Source organism: Bos taurus, chromosome 11, assembly GCF_002263795.3.
Source record: "Bos taurus isolate L1 Dominette 01449 registration number 42190680 breed Hereford chromosome 11, ARS-UCD2.0, whole genome shotgun sequence".
NCBI classification, from domain to species: domain Eukaryota; kingdom Metazoa; phylum Chordata; class Mammalia; order Artiodactyla; family Bovidae; genus Bos; species Bos taurus.
In genome coordinates this window covers 100,051,895-100,075,460 of record NC_037338.1, presented here as the reverse complement: position 1 = coordinate 100,075,460, position 23,566 = coordinate 100,051,895, and the positions used below count along the sequence as shown (strand labels likewise).

General features: G+C 54.4%; 1 protein-coding gene across 1 annotated transcript in view; it reads right to left on the bottom strand.

Moving 5' to 3' along the window:
• The window catches only part of PRRX2 (paired related homeobox 2), a 51,497-nt gene extending 35,312 nt beyond the window's left edge, over positions 1–16,185 (bottom strand). Inside the window, exon 1 of the mRNA XM_024999588.2 lies at positions 15,687–16,185. Within this exon, the coding sequence (XP_024855356.1) occupies positions 15,687–15,948 (262 nt within the window). The 5' untranslated portion in view covers positions 15,949–16,185. The remainder of the gene's footprint in view (positions 1–15,686) is intronic.
• Positions 16,186–23,566: the final 7,381 nt, after the last annotated feature.

Genomic DNA, 23,566 nt, shown 5'->3' with positions numbered 1-23,566 from the left:
GGAGAAGCTAAGAGCTGGCACCCGATGGAGGTTAACCCGCTGCATTTGCTTCTCTTCTTGGCGCCCCAAGCTCTGTGCGTTTCCCCCCTGCCATCCGCCTCCGCAAATCTCAGGGCTGCTTGATCATCACATAACCTGCTTCTGATGGACGGTTAGACATCAGAGCCCTGGGCAGAAAAAGGAGCCAGCATCAAGATCAGCTTTCTCAGCATTCCAAACACCATGTCTAAACCAGCTTAGCTCAAGCCAGAGATCAGCTGAGTGCAAGTGTGTGTGTGTGGGTGGGTGTGGGTGTGTGCACGCACACATGCAAGTTCTAGATGTGTGGTGAGAACCCATCTGTAATTCCCGAAGGAGCGTATCTGAGTATCTCAGTTTTCCTCCCCAAGCCATCTTATCCAGTGACCCTCTAGAAGTTGCAATTAATCTCTAATTTGCATTTTTAACCTCAAATGCCACATTATAAAAATAGTTGTGTTTTATAGACGGTATTTGTCATGAAATTATACATGGTTACAATTTATACCATGGAAAATAAAGCAAGCTGCTCTTTCTGCACGGGGGAATGCCAGCCTGGGTCTGCAGCAAAGCCCCATCCTCCTAGAGAGGGGACCCCAGGTCACTGGGCAGAGCTGGGCAGAGGCAGAGGGCTCATGGTCCTGGGTGTGCATTGGATAACTTGACTCCTTTTTAGAAAGCATCATTAAAGAGCCAGCAGCTCCTGGGACCCAGAACTCTATTCCTGATCTCGACTCCTCTTCCTGCGGGGTCTTGGGAAACTTCTCCCGCCTTGGTTTTTCCATCTTTAAAAGGGGGTTTGACAGTCCTAAACTGGGCATCTGCTTCTTCCCAAGTGTCAGGGAGCATGAGAAAGAAAACAGATAGATGTTTACTGCACGCCTCCTGGAGACCAGAGGTGAACCCCTGCCTGCTTGACTTCATCAACTCCACTGAACAGCCCAGGCCCCAGGTACCGGCATTGTGCCCATTTTGCAGATGAGGAATTTGAGGCTCAGAGAAATGAGGCCCTTTCCCAAGATCATCCGGGAAACGGGGGTGAGGTTGGAGCTGGAGTCCCACAGCTAAGCCAGGCAGCATGCCCTGCTTGAGAAGGTGGGGGACTCCCTGGGATATCGGGGCCAGCTCTCTGCTTCTATGCCTGGGTCATTGTCAAGCTGCATATGAACAACAGGAGCAGGCAGTCCCTGTCCCAGGATCCTGGCCGCCTGCCTGCCTGGGTCAAGGAGCAGTTCTGATTTCTGTCTGGCAATCCTCTGCCCGGCGCTCTCACCACTCTCATCCATCCCTTTTTAAACAAGCCAAGAAAGGCTGGGTGAGGTCGGAGTCAGCACAGCCCAGGGGCTCCAGGCCAGCAGGGGTGGGGAACACCACGAAGACAAGGGTCCAAGGCCTGGAGCCCCCATGGCCTCCATACACAGCCCATCTTTCTGGGTCTCCGCTTCCTCCTCTGGGAAATGGAGCCATAAGACTGCCTACCTCCTGGAGGATCTGGGAGAAATTAATGAGATTTACACAGAGGGCTGAGCACAGAGCAGGTGTGCAATAAATGGTCCTGACTGTCGGGGTCTCGGTGATGATGAAGGGGAACACACTCCAAGGCCATTCAGCACACCCCAGTCATCCAGCCCCCGACTCAGCCACAAGCACCCCATACTCCCTCCACTCCTCCTGGGAGGCAGGGTTTGCAGTCAGCCTGGGCCTACCTTCCTCATCTTGTCAAGGAAACTGCCATCCCTGAAGCCCTGGTGTTGGGTCTGTGACAGGTGCAGTTGCCCCACTGATGGAGTGGCGAGCCCCACTCTGGGCAGGGGGACACCCTGCTTTGGGTTCTGCATGGCTCCTGGACCCACCCTTTCCTGACACGGGTTCTTGGATCTCAGAGAGAAGGTGTGCTGGGGCAGACAGACAGCGCTTGTGGTCTGCTCCTTTGGAGATGGGGTGCCCACGAGGCTCCGGGCAGCCAGGACACAAGAGGTGTTCCCAAGTTAGCCATTCACTTCTCAGATGACAGGAGACATACCAGGGTGCTCTGCGCACCCCCAGTACCCACAAGGGGCACAGAAAGCATTCCCACCCCTCCTAACACAAAAACTGCCAATCTTGAAGCAGGCCTTGCTCATTGGTCCTCTCAGTGGGACTCCCTCCCACTTCCTCTGCTCCTGGAAAAGCCCCTCTCTCTCTCTTCTGGTGTGCTGAACAACATGTGGAATCTTAGTTCCCCGACCAGGGACCGAACTTGTGAACCCTGCATTGGAAACATGGAGTCCTCTGTATCTGCTGTTCCTTCCATGTGGAGCACCCTTCCCAACTTCTTCTGGTTAACTTCACTCACCCTGTAGAGCCCTTCTGAGAATCCACTTCCTCCAGAACGCCTTCCCTGAACCTCCAGACCAGGTAGGTGACCCCACTATCTGCTCTCATCTCCTTTATAGCAGAGATCACACCTCTTTGTTTCTTGATGGGACCCCAGGATCCAACCCTCAGACTAGCACGGAGTAGTAGATGCTCAAGAAATATTTCTGGAAGGGAGGCTGGAGGGAAGCCTTCCCCATTTCCTCCCCTTGGAGCTCTGATCTGCCCCCAGCTTGAATCCACTGCAACGGCAATAGATTCCTTTAAACGACGACCCCACTTTCAGCCGCATTAGATCTTGGCCTTTTCTTTTTTCCCTCCCCGTGAAACCAGAGTAGTTCATTTTTACTTCTTGTCTCCAGCAATTTCCCACTTTGAGCTCTGACACTCTCCTCGCTTGGGGGTTTGGTGGCAGGGCAGCCAGCTCGGCAGGAGAGGCTGGCCTTCCAATTAGAACATGATGTCTCTCAGAAACTCGAGATTCCCAAAGGCTGGGGGCCCTCCCAAGCCGCCCCCAACTCCCACATCACAGCATAGCCCAGAAGCCCTCTGTCCTGGCCGTATGGGTCAGACTTTGCACAGGGATGTGTCCCCGGAAAAGCAGTATCTCAGCCACTGTGGAGCTTTGGGGTAAGAACCGAGGGAACCAGAGGGACAGTCCCTCCCTGGCAGGGGCTGTGCTGATTCTAGCAAGAGGACACTACGGGGCTTCCCTGGGGGCTCAGCGGTAAAGAATCCGCCTGCCAAGAAAGGAGACACGGGTTCGATCCCTGAGTTGGGAAGATCCCACATGCTGCAGAGCAATGAAGACCTGAACACCGCAACTATCGAGACTGTGCTCTAGAGCCCGCAAAACTCAACTACTGAGCCCATGTGCTGCAACCACTGAAACCTGGCAGCCCTAGAGCCTGTGCTCTGCACAGAGAGAAGTCACCGCAATGAGAAGCCCGAGCACCGCAACTCGAGAAAAGCCTGAGCAGCAACGAAGACCCAGTGCAGCCAAAAACAAATATTTAAAAAGAGGACACTGTGGCTCTTGGGCCATCTGAGGGCTCAGCACAGAGTAGTCAGCGTTGAACCTGGGCTCTGGGGACCACAGTGTATTTCCTGGGTGACCTTGGGCAAGTCACTTGGCCCTTCTGAGCCTCAGTTTCCTCATCTATAGTGAAAGTCGCTCAGACCCTTTGTGACGCCATGGACTGTAGCCCACCAGGCTCCTGTGTCCACGGGATTCTCCAGGCAAGAATACTGGAGTAGGTAGCTGTTCCCATCTCCAGGGGATCTTCCCAACTCAGGGATTGAACCTAGGCCTCCCGTATGGCAGGCAGATTCTTTAAGGTCTGAGCCACCAGGGATAATACCGCACCTGCCTCATAAGGCTGCTGAGAGAACTCAGCATGAGGCAGCTTGTGAAGTCCTGAGCTCGGGCCCAGACAGAGGTAAAGAACTGGGCATCAGGGTGCTCCTGCCTCTGCTCCACTCGCTGGTTAGGGACAAGCATGATCAACCTAGACAGTGAGTTAAAAAGCAGAGACAGCACTTTGCTGACAAAGGTCCGCATAGTCAAAGCTATGGTTCTCCCAGTACGGATGTGAGAGCTGGACCATAAAGAAGGCTGAGCATCAGAATTGATGCTTTTGAACTGTGGTGTTGGAGAAGGCTCTTGAGAGTCCCTTGGACTGCAAGGAGATCCAACCAGTCCATCTTAAAGGAGATCATTCCTGAATATTCATTGGAAGGACAGATGCTGAAGCTGAAATTCCAATACTTTTGCCTCCTGATGTGAAGAACTGACTCATTGGAAAAGATCCTGATGCTGGGGAAAGATTGAGGGCAGGAGGAGAAGGGGACGCCAGAGGATGAGATGGTTGGATGGCATCACTGACTCGATGGACATGAGTTTGAGCAAGTTCTGGGAGTTGGTGATGGACAGGGAAGCCTGGTGTGCTGAGGTACATGGGGTTGCAAAGAATCGGACACGACTGAGTGACTGAACGACTCATCTGTCCAGTGATGCCTCAAACAACAGGTGTGTGCATGCAATGAATGAATGAATCAGTTCAGTTCAGTCGAATGAGTAAGTGAATTAATGAATTACATCCAGTGTTCTGGGAACCAAATAGCAAGGCATCGCTTGGAAAGGGACTGGGAGGGATGGAGTTTCATATATAGTCTTTTAGGGGAAGGTTGGAGAAGGCAATGGCACCCCACTCCAGTACTCTTGCCTGGAAAACTCCATGGATGGAGGAGCCTGGTGGGCCGCAGTCCATGGGGTCGCTCAGAGTCAGACACAACTGAGGGACTTCACTTTCACTTTTCACTTTCATGCATTGGAGAAGGAAATGGCAACCCACTCCAGTGTTCTTGCCTGGAGAATCCCAGGGATGGGGGAGCCTGGTGGGCTGCCGTCTCTGGGCTCGCACAGAGTTGGACACAACTGAAGCGACTTAGCAGCAGCAGCAGCAGCAGCAGGGGAAGGTGGAAAGACCTGTTTTCTGTAGCCTCATCACGAGGGAAATAGGGAACAAAGGGCCAATTTCTCTTTTCTCCCATTTCTGGGACGTTTTCCTGGCCTTTCCTCCCTCGTCTGAGATGCACACCCCCGCCACCTGATTTGAGTTGTGAGAACCGTGCTTCAGGTCCTGGGGGAGGCAGCCACGTGTCCAGCCACGCGGGGAGGACCTTGCATCTTGAGGCATCTCTTGCTTCAAAGCCCACGGGGTTAGAGATGGGGGCGTGGAGGGGTGCTGGCCTCAGGGACGGCAGGGCTGGGCTGTACTCTCTCAAAGGTGAGTCCGTCCTCTGCCATCCGCATAGACCAGGCATTCCCGAGGGCAAGGGGCACGGCAGATCCAGGTCTGAACATCCCCCTCACTTACTACATCCTCAGTTCATGCTTCATGGGGTCGTGAAAAAGATGCAGACTCTGAGGCTCCAAACCTCGGCTCCTCCGCCCACCGTGGGCCCTTGGGTGAGTCACACAACCGCTCAGAGCCTCAATTTCCCCAGCCGTCTTGAGAACGGCAGACCCCTATATGACCTTCTCACGTGATCAGCTACTCTACTTCCATCACTTCCCTAAACCCTTAAAACCACCCCGCAAGAGGCACGATTCTCCTCCCCTTGACAAATACGCTCAGAGAGAAGATGACACTTGCCAAGGTCACACAGCTGGCCAAGCCCCAGCCCCGGCCCTTGAGTGGACGGCTGAGATGCCCTGTCCAGAAACTATCCCCTTGCAAAGAGACCCCTGGATTACTGGTTCTCTTCTGCAAGAGGAGAGGCCTGAAGACTGGGTTGGAGGAGGATGAGAAGGCAGAGAAGGAGGACCCCAGGTCCACAGGGTCCTGGAGGGGAGGCCCAGGAGGGAAGGGGAAGGGTGCCAGGGACTCCCAAGGGCCCTTGCCCACCTGGGGTGGGGGGCGGCCAGGGCCTGAGCCCTGGACGATGCCGGCTGCCCGCTGGCTGGACCGGCCGCCTGAGGCACCATCTTGAGAGCATTAGGGGCTGCTGTTCACAGATGTTTTCTGTTACATGTTATTTGTTAGTCTAATGAAAGGAGGTGCACGGGCTTTCAAGACCTTGGAGTTCTGCGGGGGTTTTATATGGGAGGCCCGCGCAGAGCTCTGGCGGCAAGAGGAGGCCGCGAGGCCCCTGCCAGGCGCGCCCGGCGGCTCCTGCTTTGATTCCGAGGTTTGCAGCCATCCGCGTGGTAATTCTAGCTCTGGTTAAATGTCATTTTTAATAACGCCATCTCTGGCATGTAAACGGCTGCGCCCGCGGCAACAGGGGCAGCTGGGAGGGGGAGGCTGGTGGCGGGGGGTGGGGGGGGTGGTGGAAGGACAGGCAGGGAGGGAGGCGGGATTGGGGACCAGTGGACAAAACCCCCAGGGGTGGTGGTCACTGTCCTGGGGGCATGGATGCCCTACCCTGTGGACCCTGCTGAGGAAAGCCTGCAGCGTTGTGAGGGGCAGAGAGGGTGGGGGGACAGGGAGGAGCAGGCCAGACAGGCCAGACAATGGGAGGGGGCTTTTCCAGTGACAAGTGATAGAGACCCCCCAGCTCAGGCTTCTGACCCCCACCCCAGACCCCGTCACCCTGGCAGCGAGAGGGAGTCAGAATGCTCGAGGGGAAGAGACAAGATCTTCCGCGTGGGAACGCCCCCTTCAGTCCAGCTCTTTGAGAGCCTTGGGCTGGCACCCAGTGGGTGCCCGCTGAGTGCTGGGAGGTGCTCAACAGTGATTGTGCTCCCCTAGACCCAGCTGTGCGGCTTCCAGTGCAGTCAGGTCTCTGGGGAGGCGGAGGCTGGGCTGGGCCTTAGAGCAGCAAACACCGCCCCCCACACACATACTGGCCCCTTCTAGATGCTTCCAAACGATGCCAGTCTTCCCTGGCGGCTCCAGTGGGCCTCTCCATCCTCTCACGAGAGGACCATTATCCCTGCAGGCAAACAGGAGGACGACAGAGGGGCAGAGTTAACCCTGGAAAGAGCTTCCGAGAGCACAGCGGTGCACACGCTGTGATGCCTATAAAAATGACTAGCCGTTGTTTAGTCGCTCAGTCGTGTCCGACTCTTTGCGACTCCATGGACTATAGCCCTGCCAGGCTCCTCTGTCCATGGGATTCCCGAGGCAAGAATCCTGCAGTGGGTTGCCATGCCCTCCTCCAGGGGTTCTTCCTGACCCAGGAACAGAACCCAAGTCTCCCGCATTGGCAGGCAGATTCTTTATCATCGAGCCACCTGGGTAGCCCCCAAAATGACTGGGACTGTGCCAAACGCAGAGGCCCAGGTCCAGGCTCCAGAGGGTTTCCTTCCATAGGCCGGGACATGGGAACATGCATTTCACCTGCTCCCAGGGTGATTCGAATGCAGTGATTCCTGGGCCCAGGTGTTGACAAACAGAAGGTCCAACTCCCTCACCAGGGGACACTGAGGCACACAGAGTCAGGGAGTGTCCCAAGCTGTAAGGCTGGGCAGGTCCTGGTTCCTGACTCTTAGTCCTCCTCCTCCCGCCTCCAGGGCAGCCACAGCACAGGTGACACGCCCTTGCCTCGTCATCTCAGCTCTGGGTGGAAAAGCCTTTGGGGAAGCTTCCAGGTCTTGTAGCCCCTGGGCATCCCGCTCTCACTGCCCTGACCTCCCCCCAACCCGGAACCTTCTCCAAAGACCACAATGCCCCCAGCATCCCCCACCACCCATCCTCAGGCCGCCAGGTCCCAGCTTCTCGACTCCTCTGCAACTCATCGCCCCAGCATCCTTCCAAGGTCCCCACTGCCCATGCCCTGGCTGCACCTCCCAAGCACAAGAAAGCGGAAAGGATCACAAAGAGGGACCCAAAGTAATGTCTTCCAGAGCCGGCTTCACTTTTAGGACGCAATAAAAAACATCATGAGCCGTAAAGGGCCCCAGGTGGACGGCGTCCTGTCATCACGGGGGCCCCTCGGAGCCGGGCTGGGAGCAAGCAGCTTTCCACATGTGGAAGGGACACGGGGCGAGGGGCCTGGCTGGCAGGGTCGGGGGGCCCAGCCCGAGCATCAGGGTCACGTATTCAGTGACCTTCATTCCCAGGACACCTGGAGATTCCCTGGCTCCCGGGGAGGCATGGCCTCTCGCTAGCAGCAGCTCGGCTCCCTCTGGACGGGGAACACCCTGCCCCCTTGCCCCTGGGGGCTGCCGGGCACCCCCATCTCCCTGCGTCTGCTCAGCATGGGCGCCTGCCGAGACCACTTTTCCCAACTCTGTCTAAACAGGAAGCTCCCACGGTGCCTTTCTACTCACCACCTCGCAAAAGGCACTTAACCCCTGGCCCTGTCCAGGCGCGATCTGGCTGCAATCTGGCTGCTGGTCTGTCCACCAGCGGCCTGCGGCCACCCTGGCCGTCAAGAGCCTGGACCTGATCATCTGGGCCAGGCTGGAGCCTTCGGGACAGGGGTGTGAGGTTGGGTGTGGGTGCAAGTGTGTGTGTGTGTGTGTGTGTGTGTGTGTGTGTGTGTGAGAGAGAGCGTATGTGTGTGGGAGTGAGTGAGCAGGTGTGTGTGTGGTGGTCGTGTGTGTTGGGGCGGATGGTGTGTGTCCCTGTGTCCGTGTCTGGGAAAGCCACCATGTGGCTCCCAAACGCCAGCCAGCGTTATCACCGACCCACCGCAAAATGAGGAAAACAGGGGCAACTTGCAAGCTTTCTGGTTAAGTAAGTCTGTTTTAAGGACCATTCTCGACTCTGAGATGAAGATGCTGAGAGGTGCTCGCTTGGATAAAAGGATGGGGGCAACAAGATGACAGTTGTTGTCAGTAAATGGCTTTTCTTGGCCACTTAAAAATGTGTTTCAGTTTATCTTTAATTTTTTGGCCATGCCACCTGGCATCCCATCTGGGGACTGAACTCGCGCTCCCTGCCGTGGAAGCATGGAGTCGTAACCCCTGGAAGGCCAGGGAAGCCCCTCTTGGCAACTTCTAAAAATGCCCCACTCTATACCAGTTCTTCGAAGTGCCTGGAAATTCTCACCGGGGCTTGAGATCTGAAAGTCTAAGCAGCTGGTAGGAGCTCAAGGCGAGACACATAGTGGGTGATCGGAAAATAATTGCTGAATGCAGTGAGTGAGTGAGTGAATGAGTGAATATGGGAGCAGGCGGTAGACAAGAAAAGAAGTCCTACTGATGGTCCTCAGTCAGGGACCCTCCACAGCTCTCCCCTGTCCATGAGGCCATTCTGGATGTTTCCGGGCAGGACTTCCACTCACTCTTACATCTTCCAAGCCACCCCTCCCCGCTACAAGCCAGACAGTCCCCATGCTGCCAGGCCTGACCCACCTCACCCCCACCCCCAACCCCAGGACCCAGGTCACACTGCTGAGAATGTGGAGAAGACCCCTCCCCTGGCTGCCTCGCGGTCCCCTGAACACAGCCTACGCCAGCCTGGGAGTGGACATCCCTGGTCAGAGCACCCAGCATTCTGGGGGCTCCAGGAGTGGCTTTGGCCAGCAGTGGACGGCAGGGGTCTGGGGACAGGCCTGGGCTGGAATCCCATATTCATTTGTGTGACCTTGGCAACCACTCAGCTTCTCTGAGCCTGTTTCTCTCTCCATAAAATGGGTATAATAAAAGGACCCACTTCTGGTTGGTGTGAAGACAATGAAGGGTGAAGCACGGGGGTGCCCTGGCCAGCAAACAGTAACCGGTTACCCTCGCCACGTACCATCAAAGGCATCTGCCTTCCCCTCCACTCCCACGGCCTCTGGCCCCAGGGTGCCACCCTGGTCAGGTTCCAACGCCGAAGCTCCGTTTGTAGGATGTGTTCAGGACAGCACTGGCGCCTTAAATCAGTCCCAAGTTTCACTCCCACCTGAGATTAGCCCCTGCCCTTTGGATCTGGCACACCAGGAAGGCCTCCCAAGTTTTGCCTTGTTCAGGCCGACCTCACATCCCTGCCCAGGACAAGACACTGGGAACCCTTCCTCCCTGCCTCTATCCACTTAGAAACCTAACACGGCTGAGGGTCATCCCAGTGCCCCACTCCGTGCCAGACCTCAGGACCTCCCTGACCGCTTTGATCCTCAAACAAACCTCAGTCTCCCCAGCAACCAGGTAGGGCTTCCCCTGCCCCACCCCTCCAGCCCAAACACTCGCTGTGCAGGAGAGAGAGGCCTGGACAAAACAAAGCCCCCCCACCTCCCCAGCCAGGAGACCTCAGGCAGGTTACTTTGCCTCTCTGGGTTGCCCCCATAATAGGAATGGCAACCACTAGCCCAGCCTGACTCATAGTGAGCATCGCCATGAGCTGTAAAGGAGGCCCTTTATTGAGCACCTACTATGCTCCGGGCATGGTCTTCCACACCCTGTAAGGGACATCACTGTCCACCATCCCCATTTCACAGATAGCAACACTGAGCCTCAGGGAGCTTCCTGGGCCTCAAGGGGGCCAGCAGGGATTATCACTACTGCTGCAAAGTCACTTTTCTGGAGTCTTCTGGAAGGGAACAGTGGAAGCTCCTGCCCTGTTGAGCTTCTGTTCACAGGGAAGGACCCTTGTGGGAGTGTCCGGTGGTCCCAGGCCCCCATGCCAGGCTTGCAAGCTCCACTCAGATGATCTATTAAATAGAGCAGCAAGACCACCCTGGAACCATGGGCAGTGCACGAACTAGCCAGAGTCCTCCCTGCTGACAAAAAGCCCGAGATGCAGATCACTGGCCCCTCCTACCAGGTGTCCAGCCATTCTCAGACTGAATGCCCTGGGCTCTCAGCTCTACGCCTGGTTCCTACACCTGGTTCCTCAGCTCTCATCACTCCTGTCTCCCTGCTCCTGGGCATGTGCTGAGGGAGGCTCTCACCTGTCTGGGGGGTCCAGGCTCAGCCAGGACCCAGGCCTCAGAGACGCCACCTCCCTGGGGAGATGGGCCCATCCCAGGGCAATTTCTCAGCCCAGATCGAATCATGGAGGAGAGACAGGAGGTACCCCACAGACACCTTCGTGCTGCTTCCCATCCTTCAGGTTGGGGCCTGGAGGTCACACACGGAGAGGCGAGCCAAAGCCAGGAGCTGGACCCGGGTGTCCCGATCGCCCTCTTCCCGGGCTCATTCACAGTGGATCGCTGTCTCCCCACCCGTGCCCCCCAGAGGAAATGGATGGAGGGAAAGGAAGGAAGGGGAGGAAGCAAAGCAGGTTTGTCTTTAAAAGGTCGGTTCTGAAGAAACACTTTTGTCTTTATCGCCTACCAGCCCTGCCCCTGTCTCGCAAGCTGGCACCTGGTACCACCCCCATCTCCCTTCTCCACGGCCCCAGAGGCTGCCGCTGCCACCTTTCAGAGCCAGTTAGAGGGAGGCTGGCTAAAAAGTCAGATGTGGAAAACAGTACGGCGGTTCTCAAAAAACTCAACATAGAATTCCACTCCTGGCCCCTCAAAGAACTGAAAGCAGGGGCCACACCCGTGTTCCCAGAAGGATCATTCACAATCGCCCGACGGCAGAAGCAACCCGAGTGTCCACCAACGGGGATACGGGGAAATCAAATGTGAACTATTTGCAACACGGTGGGATACTGCTCAACCTTAAAAAGGAAGGAAATTCTAACACCTGCTACGTGACGTACACATCGTGAGAACGTCATGCTAAGTGCAATAAGCCAGGCAACGGAAGGACAGGCGCTGTACGATTCCACATCTATGAGGTCCCGAGGGTTGTCTAATTCATAGACAGAACTTAGTGGTTGCCAAGGGCTGGGGGAGGGGGGATGGGGAGTTAGTGCTCAATGGGGGGCAAAGTTTCAGCTGGGGAAGACGGAAAACGTTTAGGAGCTAGGCGGTGGGGATGATGGTACAAGGATGCGAATGAACTTCACGCCGTCCAACTTGACGCTTCAAAACGACTGAAATGGTAAACGATGGTAGATGGTTTACTAGAAAAATCCAAAAATGAAAGGCCAGCTGGCCCATCTCTCAAACTCAGTGGTCCCTTCAGGCCTCCCGCTTAGATACTTGGCCTTGCCTGCCACCACTGGCAAAGGGGAGAGGGACGTGCCACCCAAGCCAGCCGTGCCCGTGGCTTCCTTCTGCCCATCAACAGAGGTGACTCAGAGAACAGCTCCGTGGGGGTAGCCCAAACCCCCGGCCCAGGGCCCCAGCCCACCCCAGCTCAGCCTGTGCCCTCAGGCTCCAAGGGCCCCACTTGAATCTCTGAGAAGGGAACCCACTGGGTTCGGGCATTTTTCCTAAACAGGTCGCGGCCCCAGTGGGGCCAGGCAGCCTCGCTGGGTTGCGGGCTTCATCCCTGCCTGGCTCCAGGGGTTTCGTTTATTTTCAGTGCATCCGCATTCCTGATTCCGCCCTGCCCACAGGAGGGAATGTTTTAAGGAAAATCTCAGTTATTAATGTGGTTTCTTTTGTTGTAAGTCACTGCGAAGGCAGCAAACGAGAGTTTATTTTCCTAACGTGCTTGGCATAGCTTGGCGCCCCGGCCCAGACCTCAGCGTTTGACTTGGGAGGAACCCGAGACCCTGGTTTGCTCTGAGTCACCGGCGAAGCCACAGCCTTCCTGGTCAGTTCCAGGGGGGAGCCTGGTCCAGGGAAATCATTGGCAAGAATAGGCTAGATGTACTGATGACTTTGTGAAACGAAAGACTGAAAAATCTATTCAAAAATTTTTGAGACTGCTAACCAGACAGGTTGAAAATACATCAATTTTCTAACTCATTGGTTTCCCCATTAACCTTTATTTTTCTAATAAGGGTCACCCCATCTCTTTACGGGCTTCCCAGGCGGCACAGTGGTGAAGAATTCGCCTGACAATGTAGGAGATGCAGGTTCGATCCCTGGGTGGGGAAGATCCCCTGGAAGAGGAAATGGCAACCTGCTCCAGTATCCTTGTCTGGAGAATCCTGTGGACAGAGGAGCCTGGCGGGCTATAGTCCATGGGTCTGAAGAGAGTCAGACCCAACTAAGCGACTGAGCATGCACGCACCTCTATTCGGTTTCAGTCGCTGCCTTTGGATCTGGAAACAGCTCCAGAAGCCACAAGAAAAACCTACTTCCAAGCGTGTCCAAATCCTCAGCGAGGGGCCAGAACTGGAGGATGAAACCTCAGCCTAGGGCCCACAGATGCTGGCCTGGGGACCAGAGTCCCAGCACCCTGAGGTTTGGCTGCCCGCTTATTAAAGGGGCCCAGTGACGCAGGCTGGGCTCATGAGGATGGGGACGAAAGGTCCCTTCTCCTCCACCTTTGGAGACTCCATGAGTTGGGAATCCAGCCGCAGTAGGAGGGGGCACCTGCTAGAAAGAGGAAGTAGGGGAGCAGGGCAGGGTGCCAGTCTCTCTATCCACCTTCCTGCTCGGGGGCCCGGACCCCTGAGCAAGCCAAGGGATTCTCTCTCCCAGGCCTGGGGGCTGCCCCAGAACACCCCCAGCTCTGCCCCCCTGCCGCCTGGCAGCGGGCACCACTGGAATGCACCCAATTGGCCTTGGGGAGCTGCTTGACTCGACATAAAACATTTGGGTTTCATGGCCTAGAGATTTGTTTTCAGTCTAAGGAATGAGTATAGGGTTACCTCCTTTTAATTTTGCCAAGTAAGGACATTAAAATAAACCCATCTCCAGACATTATCCCTGTTTCATAAAAGAAAGTGCCTTTTAACACCAAAAGTGAGCTAGGAAAGACGCAATCTCAAACAGAGAATTCTTTAAGCTAGGTTTTTGAGCTTCAGGAACTCTCTGTAGTGTCCACATTGGGCTTCCGTTTGTCTGTTGAGGTCTGGAGAAAATGTCCCCAAGGGCCGAGGGCCGGGAGGATGGAGCTGAGGTCTAGAGGGTGGGGGCTTCTTGAGCCTGGCCCTGATTCTGCCTGGGGCCCCCAGTCCCTCACAGTGATGGAAGGAGATGTCCACCTCTGGGGGGCAGACTGGCCACTGCCCTCGGCCCTGTCCCACCAGAGCCCACACACGGGGGTCCTCTGTCCCCAGTGCCTGGGAATTCCCCATGTGCAGAAGAGAAAGGGCTCCCGGGCCCTCAGTGGGGGAGACGCGATCCCGGGGGGTTGCTGGGAAGGCCTGGGGGCTTGGGGGCTGCCAGAGGCCCTGGCCGAGCACTTGTGACCCCAGCTATTCTGGGACTCCCCCAGAAAAGCCCCCCACTTGGAGCCCTTTTAGGCTGTGAGCAGGAGAAGCAGGGCCATCTCCTGTCCATCCCCACGGCCACGGCCAGGACTTGAGGACAAAGCCCGCCTGGCCTCCTTCCTTCTCTCTCCACCCCACCTGTACTCCTTCCTTTTCCTTTCCTGCCTTTCTTCAATTTGCTCCTCTTTCTGTCCCCAGCCCCCAGGGGTCCCCCATGCCTCAGGGGAAACTCGGAGACCTCCCCTCTGCCCTGCTGGGAAGCTGGCTCAGAGCCAGCAGGAGACCCGACGGCCACAAACAACCAGCCGGCAGGACCCACCAGACACCAGGAAAGGGCACTCCACTTTTCTCTTGGCCCAAACCAGACACCATCCATCCTTCCACCAGGGAAACCCCAGCTCCCAGGAGGGGGTCAGCCTGATTCCTGATCCCCTGGGTGGGTGAACAGAGGCCAGAGGGGCTGGCGAGAGGTGGATGGACACCACTGGGAAGGACTTGGAGGCCATGGCATGCGGCTGGCGCCAGGCGGGCATGGCATGACATGTCTGAGACGCACCATGACAGTCAGATGTGTGTCGGCCGTACCTCTCGGGTACACCCAGGCTCCTGGACAAGGCTTCCGACAAGGCTGATGACACCTCACCTTTTCCTGCACCTTCTCTCATCTGAAAAGTGGGGTACGCAGCCACCCTGGGCTCCTTGCAGACCCCGGAGGCTGGTGCAGGAAGTTGGGGACCCCAGGGACAGGTGGGAATGCTTCTGGAGTCAAGTGGGTGACTCTTAATGGGCCTAGAGTCTCCAGCAGGTCTGCCGGCTCCCCAGAGCTAGGAGAGCCAGGAGTGGTCTCAGAGGACCCCCACACTCCTTTCCAGGGCCAGGGGTGAGCTATGTGGACTCCAGCCCTCCCCCTCTCTCCAGCAAACTCTCCCCGGCCAGGATCTTTGCTTTATCTTCATCTTCTCCTCTTCCAGCCACTCCCAGCTTCTTACCAAGGGCTCAAGACCCTGCAGTCCTCTGTGACTTTTTGACAAAAAAAAAAAAAAAAAGCCACTTGGGTGGGTTGTTTGTTTTTAAAGCCCCTTCCTGATGACCTTTAACCTCGGCAGGGTAAGAGAGGCCTAGCTGGCTTTTCAGGGCTGGGCCGCTCCCCCTAGGGAGCTGCTAGAAGCGGGGGCAAACTGCAGGGGGAGGGCAGCATCGATACCCTAGCCAGGGCACCCTTCTTAGAAAAGCCTAGCAGGGTGTCCTGGAAGAGAGCGGGGCAGAGTTGGAGACCCAGCTGTGCGACTAGGTCTCTTCGCCCCACTCGGAAGCCTCAGTTTCCCCAGCAATAATCGCACCCACTTCTCCCAGGCTGTTTGGGAGTGGAGGGATCAAGGGGTACCACCCGGGGCAGGGCACAGGGCAGCACAGCGCCCTGTTCTCCCAACGACTGGAGGTGGATCTGGCCTCCCCCAGCCGACAGCTCCCGTCCCGTCCATCGCGGACATACAACCTCAGCGAGGGCGGCGGCGGCGGCGGCGGCGGGGGCCACGCCAGCCGCTCGGGAGGCGGCGCCCAGCGCCCGCACCCCCGGAGGTCCCGCCGCGACTTCTCCTTCCCAGGCCGGGCTCCGGCAGAGCCAGAGTCCCCGCTTCCGTCGCCGGTCCCGCGCTCGCCCCTTCGGGCCCACGAGCCTCTGGCCCCGCATCCCCGGCCCCGGCCCCGCGCACTCACCGTCCTGCGGCGCCGCCTCGCTGCCGCTGCTGCCCCCGGACGGCTCGCGCGCCGCGCCCTCCCGCGCCTCGGCCCTGGGCGCGGGGCGCGCCGCCAGCCGCCCGGCCGCCGCCACCTCCTCCAGGTCCAGGAGGTGGCTGACCGTGAAGTTCTTGCGCGCCTGGGCGCAGTCGCCCGGCCCCAGCCCGGGCGGCGGCGGCGGCGGCCCCGGGCCTAGCGCCGGCTTGTCCGGGGCGAAGGCGGGGCCGGCCGCGCTGTCCATGCCCGCGGGCCGCCCCGGGGTCGCCGGCGGCGGTGGTGGGCGCGGGTCCGAGGCGCGGGTGGCAGGCGCGGGTCGGAGCGAGCGCGCCCCGGCCGCCCCGCGCTCGGCCCCGCTCCCGGCCGCCTCTTGGCTCCGCGGCCCGCCCGGCGCTGACGTCGGGGGAAACCAACTTTCTTCCCTCCCCTTCTCTGCCGCCTCGCTCGCTCCCAAGTTGCTCCGACGCGAGCTCCTCCGGCCACACGCCCCTTCTTGAAGCAGACCTCGCCCCCTGCCTCTCCTCCTCCCCCTTCTCCTCGCCTCGCCCGCCCCCACCGCTCCGACTGCGGGAGGGAGGGGGTCCCGCGCCAGGCCGGCTGGAGGCTGGGGGCGGGGAGGGGGGAGAAGATAGTGGTGTCCTTCTTTCAGCGTCCCCACCCGCATTTGGAGGAATGGGAAAGTTCAGTGTTTGGGTATGTGTCTGTCTTTTTTTTTTTTTTAATCCCCCAACAAGTGTCTGGAGAGGTGACAGTGGAGGGATTAGCAGCCCCGCTTCCATTTACAAATTCCTCCGCAGGGGACTGGGGGAGCGACTCTGGGGGAGACGGATTCCACGGAAGATCTGAAACCTCCCAACCCACCTTTACCCCCATGCGCCCTAATGCTGCCGTCCCTGCCCAGACGGAGGAGAGTCCTGGGTCCGCCTGGTTCATACCACCTCGCGCCAGGGTCTCTGCCCCAGAAGGCAGTACATCATCAAGCCTCTGGGGGTGTACCATCCCCCTAGCCCACCTCGGGGATAGTCCAGGCCCTCCCCAAGGAAAACCAAAGCAAGAGGAAGGAGGTTCCTCCCCTGCCCCCCTCCCCAGAATTCCTAGTTTACACACGGAAGATGGATAGATAGCCAGACGACAGCCAGACTGACAGATGGGTGACAGAGAGTGAGAGAGAGGCCTGCCTGGGTCTCTGCTCTTGTTTTTGTTTTGCAAGGAAAGCACAGAGAAGATGCCCCCGGTGGTGAAGCGAGACTGTAAGCCATCCAGATGCTGCTGGTCTTTCCCCAAAACTGCTCTTGGAGGCCTGGCCTTCCATTGTCCCCTCCACCACTGCAGAGCCATAACGTTTGAGCAAGAAAAATAAGCCCCCAGGAGAAGACCTTCAGAAAATCCTTTCTGGGCTGCTGCAAAGGAAACCCAGCCTGCACACACCCCTGAAAACCTGTAGACGGGCAGCCAGGTTCTGCATGAGCCAGGATTTTTCCCAGAAAGGCATCACCCCCAAGATGAGGCCAGGTGTCCCCCACATGACCCACAGCCACCCATAAGAGCACATGCGAGGGTAGGTTGAGGACCTGGAAATGATGAGAGATGAGGTTCTTCTTTTTTTTAATTTGTTTTATCGGTCATGCCACAAAGCACGTGGGATCTTGGTTCCCTTCCCAGGGGTAGAACCCCCACCCCCAGCACTGAAAGTACAGAGTCTTAACCATTGGACAGCAAATTCTTCTTTGGAAAGTTGCCCAACGAGTGTCCAATGAGAAAGAGATCCAGGGGCTCCAGGGGTCCCCAGCGCTGCCCACATGTGAGTGGTTGAACGACTTTCTGAGGGACTGATCAGGGTGGGGCAGTGACTGGATTCTAGGAACTGCCTGGAAGAACCTCCCCCCGCTTCACCCCCGGCCCCTGCTGGAGCACCCAGCAACCGAAGGGTAAGGAGCACTTATCCCGGGAAAAGCACAGCGTTCAGAGCAGCATTGGTGTAGGAGACCAGGTGCCAGGCCCAGTCCACCACGCACTGCTGTGTGACCTCAGACATGTCCCTCCCCTCTCTGAGCCCTCCCCCCCTTGTGAAGTGAAGTGAAGTGAAGTCACTCAGTCGTGTCTGACTCTTTGTGATCCTGTGGACTGTAGCCTACCAGGCTCCTCCATCCATGGGATTTTCCAAGCAAGAGTACTGGAGTGGGTTGCCATTTCCTTCTCCAGGGGATCTTCCTGACCCAGGGATCGAACCCAGGTCTCCCACACTGTAGGCAGACACTTTACCTGTCTGAGCCACTAGGGAAGTCCTCCCTTGTACAAGGGGCTTAATGCTGCACCAACTGCTTGGGCTCTATGGGCATTCCATCAGAGTGCAATCCTGGGCATATGGCCTAGAACACAGGACACTGTCAGCGTCAGCCTGCAGAGCTGGAAAGGGCCTGAGCATCATCCGGGTTCAAATGCAGACCTTGCATCTCCCCGCTGTGAGCCTTGCTGCTGCTGCCAAGTTGCTTCAGTCGTGTCCGACTCTGTGCGACCCCATGGACTGCAGCCTACCAGGCTTCTCTGTCCATGGGATTCTCCAGGCAAGAACACTGGAGTGGGTTGGCAGTCTATTAATACTTGCCTCTCAGTTGCCGCATCTGTAAAATGGACTCTTAGGGGGATTCAGTAGGTTGATATGTGTGGGGCACCTGATACCTGGGGAGCAATCAATCAGTGTTAACAGTTACCATTTTTAGGGGACAACCCTGGAAGTCCACTGGTTAAGATTCCACTTGCCAATACAAGCGACACAGGTTCCATCCCTGGTCCTGGAAGATGCCACATGCCACGCGGCCACTAAGCTCACGTACCACCACCGCAAGGAGAAGCCGGCGCACTCAGTGAAGAGCGGCCCCTGCTCGCCGCAAGGAGAGAAAACGTGCAGCAGAAAAGACCCAGCGCAGCCAAAAAGATAAATAAATAATACTTTTTTAAAAGATAAAAAAATAAAAACATTTATTCCAAGAAGTCATGGAAGGCAGTGATGGCAAACTCAAGCTTTAGGGCTAAGGGGACACCAGTCTGAATCTGTGCACTGCCATTTACTAGCTGTGTGGCCTTGCAGAGGTGACTTGCTGGTCCTCCCTGAATGTGATCTGTCATCTGTATGATAAAGGGACCGATTTGAAGGGATTCTTGTGAATTTGGCATTCTTCATGTTGTTGCTAATTCCCCTGGCCAGTCCTAGGGCTGGTGGCTGGGGCAGTACAAAGATGGCAGAGTAGGGCAAGTGGCATTGACTGCTATTCTATAGCTCAGCACTTGAGCAAGAGCTCCAGGCCTGAGGCAGTCTGGAATGCACCCCAGGAAACTCCAGTTAACCTGGGAAGGATGGAACTCATTACCCGAAAGGGATACAGCTAAAAGATAAATGACTTCCATGGTGATTTAGATAAATCCTGTGATGCTAACCCAGAGTGGGCAATGAAGGGAGAATAAGATCCCAGTTTGGAACGTCTCTGTTCAGCGAGTGGTTATTGAAGCAGGCCCTGATCTAAGCAGTGTGGAAGGGGAGGAAGAGGAGGGAGCAGAGAGAGCCCCTGCTCTGCGGCGAGAAGCTGATCCTCGGTTGGCACCTCTGTTCGAGACTGGCTTCCGAGTCTGAGCATGAGTAAAAATGCATATTTGCCCCAGTCTTGAAAGCTTGCATGCTTTAAAAAAAGTTAACTTCTCTTATTACAGAAGTGACATGCTTATTGCAGATTTTAGAATACACGAATAAAATTAAGACAATCAGTTCAGTTCAGTTCAGTTGCTCAGTTGTGTCCGACTCTTTGTGACCCCATGAATTGCAGCACGCCAGGCCTCCCTGTCCATCACCAACTCCCGGAGTTCACTCAGACTCACGTCCATCGGTGATGCTAAAAGCACATATATCCCACTCCTAGAGATTTCTGAGACACGATAGATTTTATATACATATATATATACATATATATATATGTATATATATATATAAAGTTGGTTTAATGAAAGAGATTGATGATAATCTTCCTATTTATTCAGTATTGAATAAGCTATAGAAGAATATAGAAATATAGAAGCTATAGAAATATAGAAGAAGCTATAAGACAAGAAAAAGGCATGAGCTGAAAATAAAGAGTATATCCTTCTAGCTTTTATCTATATTCTAGATCGATGGAGAGAATAGTTAAATACATTATAAAAGTTAAATTATGTTGTGCTTTTTAATAGCTTGTACATTATGTCATTAGTCTTGTCCACTATTATTTTTATTGAAAACCTAGTGATATGTTATTCCCTATTGCTGTACATCAGTCCCTATTACTATACATCCATAGTTACTTTCTTGATCGTAAATACCTAGAAACAGGATATCTGGATGTGGTAGGCAGATAATAACCTCCCAAAGATATTGACATGATAATCCCTGGAAACTGTGGATATGGCAAGGCAAAATTAAAATAGCAGATGGAATTAAGTTTTCCTATCAAGTGACCTTAAAACAGGGAGAATGTTTTAGATCATCTGAATGGGTCCTTTAAAGTGGAAGAGAGAGGCAGGAGAGTCATTGCTGGAGTGATGCAATGCGAGAAACTTGGCTGGGAAGTGCTGGCTTTGAAGGTGGAAGAAGGCAGCCACTGACTAAGAAACACAGACAGCCTCTAGACTTTGGGAAAGGCAAGAAAATAGATTCTTCCCTGGAGCCTCCAGAAGGAAATGCAGCCCTGCAGGACGTTGGTTTTAGCCCAGCACTTCTGTTCTCTGAGAAAGACTGAAGGCAAAAGGAGAAGGGAGTGGCAGAGGATGTGACGGTTAGATGGCATCACTGACTTAATGGACGTGGATTTGAGCAAACTCCTGAAGATGCTGGAGGACAGAGGAGTCTGGCGTGCTGCAGCCCATGAGGTCATAAAGAGTCCGATGCAGAGAGTAGCGACTGAACAACAACACCTATTCTCTGAAAAGTTTAACATAATGCCTTTGTATTCTTTTAAAACACTAGGTTTGTGATCATTTGTTACAGCAGCAAATGGACAGCTAAGGCGCTGAGTCACAGATACTGGCCAAAGATTTCAGACTTTTGGTAATATTGCTTCATAGCCTCCAAAAAGCTTGTATCAGTTTCTACCCCTGAAGAGCATGCACCACTTTAGTTATTTTCTCTACTGATGGCACAACTCTTTACGGTTTTATTTAATGTGAATAAAATGTGTCCAAGAGCTGTCTATTCACTTTCTTTGCCGCACAGCCTCTTCTTGGGATGGGTGACTCTGATGGCCGGCTGCTCTTCCAAGACAGCTTTGTAGCTGTTAAGGAAACACTGTGGACACTCTCTGTTGTTACTTCCAGCTTCTTGATGCTGCAGATCAGGAACTTCAGGAAGCCACTGGACAGCCTGTACTCGTTTCCTTGTTGCTCCCGTGACCTCTGCTGGGCATGGAGAACAGGCCCTTGAATCTTCTCTGGATCCCATCGTGAATGCCTGTGAGTTCCTGCCCAACTCCTCCTCTCATCATACCGCTGACAGACCAGGAAGAAGGATGATAATAATAATAATAACTTGGACTTGCCTGGTGGTCCAGTGGTTAAGAACCTGTCTGCCAGTTCAAGGGGCATGGGTTCCACCCCTGGTTCGAGAAGATTCCACATGCTGTGGGGCAACGAAGCCCGTGGGCCACAACTACTGAAGCCCACACCCTAGAGCCCAGGCTCTGCAACAAGAGAAGCACCGCAATGAGAACTCTGAGCACCGCAACTGTAGAGGAGCCCCTGCTCGCTGCATCTAGAGAAAGCCCGAGCACAGCCATACATAAATAAAATAATAGTAACAACTTACAGTTTAAAAGACATTTTCTTCTCTTAGTATGCATGTTGTTGTTGTTTTTCAGTCGCCCAGTCATGTCTGACTCTTTGCGACCCCATCAATCGCAGCACGCCAGGCCTCCCTATCCATCACCAACTTCCAGAGTTCACCCAAACTCTTGTCCATCGAGTTGGTGATGCCATCCAGCCATCTCATCCTCTGTCATCCCCCTTCTCCTCCTGCCCCCAGTCCCTCCCAGCATCAGAGTCTTTTCCAATGAGTCAACTCTTCGCGTGAGGTGGCCAAAGTATTGGAGTTTCAGCTGTAGCATCATTCCTTCCAAAGAACACCCAGGACTGATCTCCTTCAGAATGGACTGGTTGGATCTCCTTGCAGTCCAACGGACTCTCAAGAGTCTTCTCCAACACCACAGTTCAAAAGCATCAATTCTTCGGTGCTCAGCTTTCTTCACAGTCCAACTCTCACATCCATACATGACCACTGGAAAACGATAGCCTTGACTAGACGGACTTTTGTTGGCAAAGTAATGTCTCTACTTTTGAATATGCTATCTAGGTTGGTCATAACTTTCCTTCCAAGGAGTAAGCGTCTTTTAATTTCATGGCTGCAATCACCGTCTGCAGTGATTTTGGAGCCCCCCAAAATAAAGTCTGACACTGTTTCCACTGTTTCTCCATCTATTTCCCATGAAATGATGGGACCAGATTCCATGATCTTAGTTTTCTGAATGTTGAGTTTTAAGCCAACTTTTTCACTCTCCTCTCTCACTTTCATCAAGAGGCTTTTTAGTTCCTCTTCACTTTCTGCCATCAGGGTGGTGTCATCTGCATATCTGAGGTTATTGATATTTCTCTCAGCAATCTTGATTCCAGCTTGTGCTTCTTCCAGCCCAGCGTTTCTCATGATGTACTCTGCATATAAGTTAAATAAGCAGGATGACAATATACAGCCTTGACATACTCCTTTTCCTATTTGGAACCAGTCTGTTGTTCCATGTCCAATTCTAACTGTTGCTTCCTGACCTGCATATAGGTTTTTCAAGAGGCAGGTCAGGTGGTCTGGTATTCCCATCTCTTTCAGAATTTTCCACAGTTTATTGTAATCCATACAGTTTGCATCAGGTGACCAAAATACTGGAGCTTCAGCATCAGTCCTTCCAGTGAATAGTCAGGGTTGATGTCCCTTAAGGTTGGCAGGTTTGATCTCCTTGCTGCTGAAGGGAGTTTCGAAGTTCCACACAGTTCCACCACAGTTCGAAGGCATCAATTCTTTGGTGTTATGCATTCTTTAAGGTTCAGCTCTCACAACCGTACGTGACCACTGGGAAGACTATAGCCTTGACAATACGAACCTTTGTCAGCAGAGTAATGTCTCTGCTTGAATTAATCACTGAATGGGAATATTTAATGGCTACTCTATTTATTTTTTAATTCAATTTTTATTTTATATTGGAGTATAATTCATTTACCTTGTTGTGTTAGTATCAGGTATGTAGAAAGTGATTCAGTTATACATATCAGTTCAGTTCATTCAGTTGTGTCTGACTCTTTGCAACTCCATAGACTGCAGCACGCCAGGCCTCCCTGTCTATCACCAACTCCCCCCGCTTGCTCACACTCATGTCTATTGAGTCGGTGATGCCATCCAACCATCTCATCCTTTGTCGTCCCCTTCTCCTCCTGCCCTCAATCTTTCCCAGCAGCTGGGTCTTTTCAAATGAGTCAGTTCTTTCCATCAGGTGGCCAAAGCATTGGAGTTTCAGCTTCAGCATCAGTCTTTCCAATGAATATTCAGGACTGATTTTCCCTGAGGATTGACTGGTTTGATCGCCTGGCAATCCAAGGGATTCTCAAGAGTCGTCTCCAACTTCACAGTTCAAAAGCATTCATTCTTCGGCGCTCAGCTTTCTTAATAGTCCAACTCTCACATCCATACATGACTACTGGAAAAACCAGAGCTTTGGCTAGACGGACCTTTGTCGGCAAAGAAACGTCTTTGCTTTTTCAGATTCTTTTCTCATAGAGGTTATTAGTTTAACGGCTACTTGTAT